Source organism: Gavia stellata, chromosome 3 (assembly GCF_030936135.1).
Source record: "Gavia stellata isolate bGavSte3 chromosome 3, bGavSte3.hap2, whole genome shotgun sequence".
In the NCBI taxonomy this organism is placed as follows: domain Eukaryota; kingdom Metazoa; phylum Chordata; class Aves; order Gaviiformes; family Gaviidae; genus Gavia; species Gavia stellata.
In genome coordinates, this window is record NC_082596.1 from 9380895 (window position 1) to 9392220 (window position 11326).

General features: G+C 35.5%; 1 protein-coding gene across 1 annotated transcript in view; it reads left to right on the plus strand.

Annotated features, from left to right (window-relative positions):
* Window positions 1–9776, plus strand: part of DNAAF11 (dynein axonemal assembly factor 11) — a 52656-nt gene extending 42880 nt beyond the window's left edge. The window contains exons 14-15 of the mRNA XM_059836122.1: window positions 631–716; window positions 9590–9776. Of these exons, the coding sequence (XP_059692105.1) occupies window positions 631–716; window positions 9590–9776 (273 nt within the window). The remainder of the gene's footprint in view (window positions 1–630; window positions 717–9589) is intronic.
* Window positions 9777–11326: the final 1550 nt, after the last annotated feature.

The window sequence follows — 11326 nt, forward strand, 5'->3', positions numbered from 1 at the left end:
GATGTTGCTAAGAAGGGAAAGAGAGACCCTTTTGCCATGAGATACCCTTATGCCTTATGCCAATTCCAAAAAATGGTGATGGACATGTTTCCCTTGAGAAGGGGAATTCACTTGGACTGTGAACTTGAGATTCTGTTTTAGCAAAAGAGCTGAGGAAGTTTGTGGTGACTTGTCCCTTCTATAAAGAGTGAGGAGAAGTCCAGACTGCAGCAGATTCTTTAATAAAAATGTCTGAACTAGCACATGGACACCATAACTGCAATGCAAGTGGGAGGCACATCATGAACCAGTTGATTAGCTATGGAGAAAATCAGTAATGTGCATTATTAACGTGGTACTAAGCAAGACAGCATATGTTTAAATACAAATAGATGTATATATTTAAAAAATTTTTTATATAAATACTCATATATATATCTGAATATAATTGCATTCAGATAATTTGGTTAAAATTGCCTTTTGCATGTGTTTCATGCTGACTGAAGTGTTAAAATCTAACAGAAAGAGTAAATGTCACAAGAGAACATTATTCAGACTCTTAATTTTCTATTTTTGAAAGATTATTTAAATGCTTGTGAACATAAGTGTCAACTTTTATGAGACTTATAATTCTGTCTATTTTTATTTTAGGCTAAAGGAATAATCCTGGCTAAGCAAAAAGTATCAACTTCAATTAAAGATTCCGACTGCAATACACTGCAAAAAAGTGCAGGAAGGTAATTCCCTTTTTTCTTTTGCATTAGTTTCATTTTTTGTCCATTTGTTGTTCACATGCCAGAATATATGCTTCTTATTATGTTATTGTTGAAAGTACGAAAGTATTGATTTGCTTTAGACTAATGGCCTGTCTAGTGCTGTTTATAAAGTGATCTGCTCCAATAGCAGAGCCAAAAAAGCACTTATTTCTGACGATCAGTTTTGTTCTGTCAGCTCATTCAGATTATTAAACTGGTATATACTAAAACCAAATCACTTACTGAGAATTGCCTCTGCAGAGCTCCTTGCTATGTAACCCAAGTCTGAAAACCATTTAAAAAGCAATGATTTTGAATCTCTCTCATGAATGTATTTGCTCACTGGTATACAGGTTGAGCTACTGCAGTAATAAAAAGGTTCAAAAAGCAATTCTGCAAGTTTTTATGACATAGATCCATCCTATTAAATGTGATATCAACTCCAGCTCTTGAAATCTTGCAGTGAATGACTGCCAGAAGCAAGAAAGTATCAGTGATGCACTATTTTTCATTTTTACTCTTAGCAAGTGTTACTAGCCATTGCTGTAGATAGACACTGAGGGGGATGGACACTTGGCCTAAGTACAAGTACTATGATAGATCTTCTAATCATAGCTTTTCCTTTTGCTATAGGCAATGGTATTCGTACCAAAATAAGGCATAGTAACAACAAGGTTTGTTAAGCAGTTTATCTGTTTATATTTGAAGTGTTGCATATGTTTCCTTTTTTGATTTCATTGTGGTGCATGTTGATGGAAAGGCTGAGCAGTTTGTAAAAAATAGCGTTATGGATCATGGGTATTCTTGGTCTCAATACTTAGGACACTGGCAAAATGGCTGTTGTCATTAATTCTGGGGGTTTTTTTTATTTTTAATAAGGATCAGTCATGACTCCTTTTCTTGAATGACCTTCATGATGAGAAGACGATAGGACAACTGCAGGAATTTGTTGAGATTCCTAACGGTCCACAAGCACTGCATCATTTCCTTAGGTAGCAGTGATTACAACAGTGCACCATCTTGATTACTGAGTATTTAAAGTATTTTTTAAAAGGTCCAAGCCAAATGGTGGATACTTACTTTGCAAAAGGAATGGTTCTTTCCCACAGAAGTACAGCTAAAGCTTTTGATACATTAAAAGAAATCAGTTAAAAGAAATATCTTAACTTTTTTTCAGGAGAAAATTAGTTCTTCCTTTGTTAAATAACTGACATTATCTCTCTTCCAAACAGATTCTGACAAACAGCAAAACAGTTGGCAACTGGTGGATTAGGAATATATATTTCCTTAAGAAACCTCTGTGTGCCTTTAGTTTTGGCTACACAGTAAATGTTTAAATAGAAGTAATAATGGGGACATGGAAGCAATGGAAGTAATGATAGGAAATAATGTAAGTAATAAGGGAAATGGAAGTAATAATGGGAAATGGTGCCCTTTCCTGCTAACTGATGAACTAAAGGTACTCCATGGCATAGCAGAAATCCAAGAATTTGTGTTTGATTTCAATGCAGTTTTAAGTAATTATGAATGTGCTTACTTACTGCAGATTTTGAAAGAAAAATACATATTTTACTGTTAACATATTACAAGAATACATATCAGAAAAGTAGAAGTAGGAAAAAAGTATTTTGAATTACAGTTCTTACTAAAAATAGTAAGTTTTGACCTCTTCAGTTGAAAAGTCGCTGACTAGTCAGATGTTAAAAATTTGCTGAATAGTTGTCTCTTAGATTACAGAATAACATTCATTACAGTGATTACACTTGACAGCTACAGATGTCTTAGCTAAATGCTGTCAGACATATAATCTGCTAAACTATAAAGTAGTGCTTTAAATCTCTTTAACTCTTGTTAACTAGATTACATGATGATACTATCATTACTTCTGCCACGTAAGAGAGATTTCTTCTGTGACTGTATACAAAACTGTATTTCAAACCTTCAAAGAGACAAGTTTCTATGGGAGGAATGTGAAATACTAATTCATTATACTTATAAAGCCTCTATTAATATAGTAGCTGAGTAACCCAGTCTTTACTGTAACTGGCCTCACAATTCATCTGTGAGGTGCAGAAGTTGAGTTCGCCACAGCTGCATAGATGAAATTCAGATGTAGGTAGGAACTGACTTTTCTGAAGTCATACTGGAAATTTCAAGAGTAACAGTTACACAAAGTCAATAATCCTTGTCTCATACCCTTAGCTTTAGACTATTCTTCCTTTAACAGGTTGGAAAAGAAAAAAAAAAAAAGAAATAAAACTCAAAATGTCTCTAAATGTAAATATACACACACTTGAATTCCTCCAGTAAAGAAAGAAGGCATATATGGGAGATACATTTTTCTGTGTTTATACCATAGATCTTTATATACAGAGGTTGAGAAATACAGCCAGTGAATGAATTAATTTAAAGAGGCAAAGGAATGGAGCAGCAATTTCTAGGGTACTTCACAAAGCAAGTTCTGGTCTATACACATCTTTTATAATGGAATAAGGAATGTAAGGTAGAGGTGATTTCTATCTGAGTAGTTCAAGCATTGCAAATCTTACTGCTATAAGTGTCTTTCTCCTCATACCTAAGGAACATTGCACTGGTTGACTAAGCCAAGAGGTGCTATATAAAATACTGTGTAATGCATTAGATTAGAAATATGACATACATTCTGCTGGAATCAGTTCTTAGTGGCAGTATGTAATGTATGGCTTTTCTAAAAATTATTTATTCATTTTTTATTTTTCCATCTGGATTCTTAAGGGAAACCAAAAGAAAAACATATGCTGCTGTCCACCACTGACTGCTGGTACACCCATAAATGCTTTTGAACAGTTTATCCAGTTTCAGCCAAATTTCGCTAGTTGGGAGAGACATCAAATATATAAAAATGTCTGTAAGTTATGTTGAACCTGAGGCCAAGAAAACTTGGATGTTTTTAATTACTGTACTGGATTTTAAGTCCAACCTTTTTCTAGCAAATATGTCATCATAAGACTCATTAGCAGAACTTCTTTTATGGTTTACAATTTTAGTGATGAACAAGCATTAATTTACTTGACTTGGAGAACTTTTTATTTTTAGTTGAGCTTTTTTCCATTTATTAACAAGCAAAGAAAAAAAGACTGATTATTTAAAAAACTCTCTACAGTTGTCTCACTTGAGATGTTAAACTTGAAAGAACTGCAAGAGCATTTATGTGATCTTTCAAAAGCCAAATCCACCTTCACTTTTGCACCTAAACCAAGCTTGAAGAAAGCTAAGTGCATCTGAAGTGTGGCCTGCACGAAAGATGAATAAATGTGTGGAAAGAGCACAAATAGCAGATCAGTTATCAATTCTGTTGAGATGTCATGTTTGCCTTCTATAAATATCTGGGAGTAGATCATAAATCTTGAGAGTTGAATAGATTTACAGAAATAATATTTTTGGGGTACCTAGTTTGTTAGCTGTCATGAAGACATTGAGAATTTTTACAATGCAAGTTACATTGTCTGGGAAAGGAGGAATGTTAGGAGTTGTGATTCAATTGACTTCTTAAACAGAAAGTGGAGTCAAATATGACTAAGCAACATATTGAACAGGCTTTTTACTCAGGTTATTCTCAAAGCATAGATTCATTTGCATTCTCATGGAAGCCAGGACCTAATCAAAGTAGAGGGTATACATCATAGAATCATAGAATCATTTAGGTTGGAAAAGACCTTAAAGAACAATGAGTCCAGCTGTTAACCTAGCACTGTCAACTCCACCGCTAAACCATGTCTTTATCATTTGTCTAATGAGGAGAACAAAAGGTGGGTCGCCTAAGAAGTGATTTGAAAATTAATTTGCACACACAGGCATCTGGTAATCCATAAGTGCAATAAGGGTTGGGAGACTTCGGAAACGTGCCCTTCTGGAGAACAGCATTCTCGAGAATACTGGTCAGTTAACTCTTGATCACTACAATCTAAAGTCATCTCCAGCTCTCCATGTGTGACAAGGACAAAACACTCAGGGCAGAGACATACTTTAAAGTGACTTTGTAGCATTCCATAACTTTGTAAACAAAGTCTTAATACCTTGTTAAAATAAAGTGTGTTTTCAGTGTAAGCCAACGGCATCCTGGCCTGTATCAGAAATAGTGTGGCCAGCAGGAGCAGGGAGGTGATCGTGCCTCTGTACTCGTCTCTGGTGAGGCCACACCTCGAATACTGTGTTCAGTTTTGGGCCCCTCACTACAAGAAGGACATGGAGGTGCTGGAGCGTGTCCAGAGAAGGGTGATGACGAAGCTGGTGAGGGGTCTGGAGCACAAGTCTGATGAGGAGCAGTTGAGGGAACTGGGGTTGTTTAGCCTGGAGAAAAGGAGGCTGAGGGGAGACCTCATCGCTCTCTACAACTACCTGAAAGGGGGTTGCAGAGAGGTGGGTGTTGGCCTCTTCTCCCCAGTGATGAGTGACAGGACAAGAGGAAATGGCCTCAAGTTGCGCCAGGGGAGATACAGACTGGATATTAGGAAAAATTTCTTTACTGAGAGAGTGGTATCACAATGGAACAGGCTGCCCAGGGAGGTAGTGGAGTCACCATCACTGGAGGTGTTCAAGGAACGTGTGGACGTGGCATTGTGGGATGTGGCTTGATGGGCATGGTGTTGTGTGGTGTGGGTGGTTTTTTGTGTGTTTTTTTGAGGGAGGGGGGTTGTGTGTGGTTTTTTTTTTTTTTTTTGTAATGGTTGGACTTGATGATCTTACAAGTCTTTTCCAACCTTAGTGATTCTGTGATTCTGTTATTCTGTGAATGTTTAAACATTAGGACTCAACTTCGACTGACACATTTAACAGTGTTTTTTATTTTTCTGGGTTAATCAAGGAGTGAAAATAAGATGGTATTATAGCCAGACCTAGAAATTCAGGGTCAATTTGCATATTGCAGATGTTGGAGCATATTTCTTGTCAACAGACAAGGTCAGTTTGAAATGTGGTATCTTGAAGTGATTGTGCAGAAGAAGGTAAGGGATGGAGCAGTGAAGTTGAATATGTCACAGTGACTATGATTTTCTGTCTAACTTTTAGAAACTTGGGTGCTAGTATTATACATGTTCTTAGTCTGATGAATCCTATTTGTGAGATGTATTTGTCTTTTAGAACAGAATGACCTGGATATCATCAGTCTTTTATTTACCAGAACTTTTTACCAGTGATTTCTTAGTTCTTCTTGATTGTAGTTTAGTCCTTGAAAAATGAATTTGATTCTACCAGCCATTGTGTGTTCGTATCTTCCCAAAGATCCACTGAATCTGAACACTCCAGTTATAGCTTCATTTCAAATTACACCTATGTAGAGAGCTTTAAAGAGGTATTATTATTCCAAGTATTTATAAAACCATGATTTTTCGCTTAGATTACCTAGTTTTCTAAGCCTGTATTTTCAAAAGTTGAGACCAGAGTATGGCAAGCGTCAGACATTCACCATCATTTTTTAACACACAGAAATAAAGATTTGTCTTTCTTAAAGCTCTCAGATAAGATATAATTCCATATACTGGAATCACTGTTTTCTTATTCAAGAAAAGGATTTATTAGTACTTTTTCTACAATGATAATGACTTTTGTGCTGTTTCATTCACAATGTTAGAAGACTGGAAAAAGTGCCTCTCCAAAGCTGTTGATTGTGACTTGTAAATATCTTTGGAAATCCTGATGCCAGAAAGGAAACTTTCAATCAAATGTCAAAAACCGTATATTCTGAATCAAACGTATGAGAAATCTTTAGCAACCTAAATTTTATTGAAACTCAAAAGATGAAACGGGGGACTGTAACTGTCAAATCATTAAAATATCAAATATGGGGATTAAGAACTCTGTGAACAAAAGTGTAAATTATCAAAAAATATCAAATTATCAGATATGTGCTCTGTCACACACCAGATTGTTCAGCAGGCTGCTATAGTTATGCAAAATGGAAGGACTGACTTTATTGTGAAGTCTTTTCATTTGCTTTTTTAAAAACATTGTTGAACTATGTGGAGATAGAAATAGCCTTTCTTATGGAAAAAATACCAGGAAAAAAGAAAGGATTTAAACCAGTATTATTTAGTTTGTATGACACTCTAATCTTTAGACCATGATTTTCCCTTGACTAGAGAGCACTCAGCAGAAGGTAGCAGTGCCAAATTCTTCATTTAAACCTGAAATTGAAATAATTTGCAAACATTGAGATTTCCAGACATGTGCTGTAGCTGGTCCTGCAAGAAGTATTATTGTTTTCATCACTGTTGTCTTACCGTTGCTCATGCAACAGATTATTTTTATTCTGCTAGGTAGAATTACATGGAAAAAATGTTTAGATGACCTAAAGCTCATTCTTTCTTCCAAAAATTTTCAGATGGTTGGTCTTGACATCATCAATACCCAGCTTCTTTTTGCATAGATTACATGATGAGAGGAGCAGATTCTCAACAGATATATGTGTCATAGCTGCACTGAGTTCACCATAACTGAGTCTTGTCATCAGCCAAATATCTGTATCATGGTAGTTGAGATAACACTGTGAAGCTTTACTAAATAAGTATAGAATATTTGGTCATGTGCATATAAGTACATAAAAATCCACTTCCTTTCAGGAAAAAAATCACCTGTGCTTGATTCTAAGTCTTTCCTATTGTCTGTTGCTAATAGATACTTCTCTATAACATGTGCTGATTAAATTTTGAGAATGACTGATGCATATAATCCTTTCATAGCTTGTTCATATGGATTGTTACTTATGACGCTCACTGTTAATTCATTTCTGGTGTATTGAAGTTTATTCTGCTACTAAGCAATAAGCTATTCAAACTCCGTAGAGTTTATTGTATTTTCATGACTAGCAATTTGTACAACTTTAGAACTGTTGAATAAATGTAAAATACTATTACTAATTAAAATGCTTCAAATGAAGGAAAATCTTTTCCACTATGTGACAGAAGCACAGGCTGAGGATAATTAATTTTCATAGCTATGCTTTTTTAGCTTTTTCTGAGGTGCTTCAGATTAATGATTAGATTAAGATTCTGGACAGGGTGTGCTCTCTTTGGAATCTTTTCAACAGCTACTGATAAAGTGATTCCAGGTCACAGCATGTTTCATAAATTACACAGGAAACAAAAAAGCCTTTTACCTCTTGGTGATGAACATTTTCTAGAATGTTGCCACAAAGTGAATCCACTTTTATTTCAGCAAACTGTGTAGTATAAGAAAAAATCTAGCCTTATAAATTGAAGAACATTCAGGGTAAAGAAATAAGAGTTTTCTCTTATCTGTCTTCACTACCCATAAAATTCTACTCTGAGCAGTTTTTGTTTGTGCCACTTTTTGGAAAAGGTTATCCAGATTATTAAAGCAGGATGCTTCTCTGGTCGTTTTCTGCTCAGTAAAATGAGCAAATAATTCCCATAGCACAAAAAAAATCCAGTGGCATACGGCTGAAACAGGTGGCTAAGCTGATGGCTGCCTCTTCTGTTAGTCATGCTTTCCTCAGCACTAGCATAGGAGGAGAGGAGGAAACCTCCCATAAATCCCTCTGCGTCTCTACTCCACTGGGACAGAGATCCTGCACATGGATGTGGGCTGAGATGTCTGCTCAGACCCCATAGAACATTGATGGAGAAGCACTGGCAAAATTCGGAAGCTCCTTGGCAAAACTCTCTCTTTGTTTTAACAACGAAAGATGGTGATTTTCAATTAAAAATCTTTTCATATACTTTATTTACATATTTTCATTGCCTATGTTCTCATCAAAGAGATGCATTATTTCATTCAGTGACTTTTTGCTACTTTTTTGTTTGTTCTAGACCTAATGAGCCTTTCTGATCTCCTGGGTAAACACGTAGTTTTCTCACACCTTTGAAGAATGACAGACTGTCTTCTGTAATGCTGACCTTGGAACTTTGACTCAAAGTAGCACTCAATATAAAATGAAAATTTGTATGAAGATGTACAAATTGTGTTGGAATTTGCAGAAATTAGAACATCATTGTACAATTAAATTTCCATTTTGCCATTTTTCCCGTAAACAGTTACAAATTACTTAAAAACAGGCTAGATTTTTCCATTTAATTGTTGAGTTCCTCTATTAGAAAAGAACAGTGGCTTTAAATGTTGCAAGACAGAAAGTATAAGAATATTTCAAATCTTTGATCATCATGTCATGTGGATAGCTTGCCTTAATGAGTGGACTGTACACATTTCTAAGTGTGATCTAAAAGACTATACTTAATAGCAATAGAATCTAGAAATTCTGTTATAACTCTGACCTTTCTTATACTTTAATTTAAATTTTTTTTCATAATACAAATGGTGAGGATTCATAATGCCAAAACATGAGAATTAGCTGATAAAAGCAAATAAATTAGTACAATTACATTTTCTCTCTAAATAAAAGTATTTCTGCTTTCCAAAGATGAATCTGTCACATAGATATTAATAGACAGCTACTGTGAAGGAACTGTGCTAAAAATGAACAGAAAGAAAAAATAATGAAAAAACAATTATACTAAAAAAACCCTGTCTTACATCAAAAGCCAACCATTTGTAATGTGATACCAGCAATCACTGTGTTCTGATATATAGCAAATTACAGATGTTAAAAAATTAACTTTTGAAGTTTGTGGGCTAAGGATTCTTTTATACAAACTCTTAGAGATTTTATAGTACTTTTCTGTGTTTACAATGTGTTTTTATAACAATCAATTTTCAAGTAATAAGAACACTTAATCTTCATTTAATTGGACTCACTAAGTCTTACACTTAAGTCAACAGGTTTATAAACAGGCACCCAAAATAGTTCTGTTATATTTGACACTGAAATTAAGTCTTTTCCATTTGTTTTCCTCTTGTTCCAGGAGTGTACAAGTTGAGAAATTAGAAGTGGATCCCAGTAAATATTCATTCCCTGATGTGACAAAGATAATCCAAGAAAAGGAACTAATTGGACAGGGACCTATTAGGCTACAACCACAGAAGATTAGAGAGACTAAGAAGAGTTATGCTGATTTTGAAAATAATGAAGATGTTCCTCCCTTAATTTGAAACATTCTTAAATAGTCCCTCTATATGTGGTGTTTATGCTTGAGTTGTTTTCATGACCCTAGGTGTAAAGTAAGTATAATATAGCTGAAGTTGGAAATATTATTACAGATCTTATAATAAACTTTGTTATGTCTGTGTTTTCTGTTAGTATATTGCTATATAAATTCTTTTTTTCTCGATAGTTTTCTTAGTAAGTCGCAAATCAGAATGGAGTCATATAAGTCAGGCATTGTCGTTCCATCAAAGAATTTACTGTCTAGCTTGAAAGATGACATATTACTGTAGAAAAAGAAGGAAGGAAGAAAGCACTTGTAACAAGATTTATGATTATTCCGACTAAACTGAAGATAGGAAAAATCTCTATGTATTCTTTCACTGTTTTCTTTTTCATGAAGGACAACAGTAAAAGAAAACAATACATTCTGGGAGTGAGAGGCATTGCTGTACCCTACCATACATCAGTGACTTTTCCAGCATAATGCAGAGCTCCTGGATTCTGGAGCTGGTATAACAACGCCACTCCTTGAAGATTTTGCGAGAGAATAATGCTGAACACAGTATCTCAGAGTGGCACCATCGGGAAGCTGGGAGAAATCAGCCAGGACATTCTTGTTCCTCTTCATACAGCTATTCTAAACTGTTCCATCTTTTTCAGGATCTACTAAAAATACCAAGGCTAATTTTTAGCTGTGGGATGAAATAAGATTGAGCAGCTGTAATGGGATGAGCTGCTCCTTCCCTACTCTCCAGTACTTTTTGAGCAACCAGAGGCTCCATTATCACTTTTTTTCCCTCGGCTTCTGGATTGCCGCCTGAGTGCAACAGGCAGCATCAAAGAACAAATGTATACTTGGTTACATCAGAAAATTATTGCAATATGGCAAGACCAAATTTCTTTTTGGTTTTGGTTTTGGTTTTTTTGCCTGGTTTCCTGAGAAAACAAGGCTCGTGTCATTCTTAGCTCTGCTTTTGAATTCCATTTCTGTTATTTTCACCCTATTTCACAGAAGAGAAAGGTCAAAGAAATACTCAGCTCCTCTAAATTTAGTGAAAACCATCACTGAGTAGTAAAAAGGGATTCTCTTGATCCAGCTGCTGTTTGGAAGAGAGAAGTCAGATGTTACCTATTCTAGCAGTAGTCACTCAGCTAATCAACATGTTGGTAATTGAACTCCTTGTGCATGTTAGCATTCTTGCCTAGGTCGTAGTTAAAGAAACTAGAAGTCATGGTGGCAGAGCTCTGGGAACCTGGGGGAAAGCTGAGGACAGTGTGGCAAGTATTTAGGAAATATGGTTAGACCTTGAGTTACTATGGAAGCAAAAGTTGGATATTGAGAAGGCAGTGGAATTTTGCAGAGGGACGGTCATAAAAAATATTTCTCGGTTCAGTGGTTGTTGAAATGAGGAGTATGTAGGGGACATACAACATAAAACCATAGGAAATCAAGCCTCCTTAGCTCTGTTGTCTACAAAACAGTTGATGTAAGGATACACATGTTCTTGAGCATCTCTTTTGGTCTTTTAGTTGGGCAATTAGCATTCAATTCTAT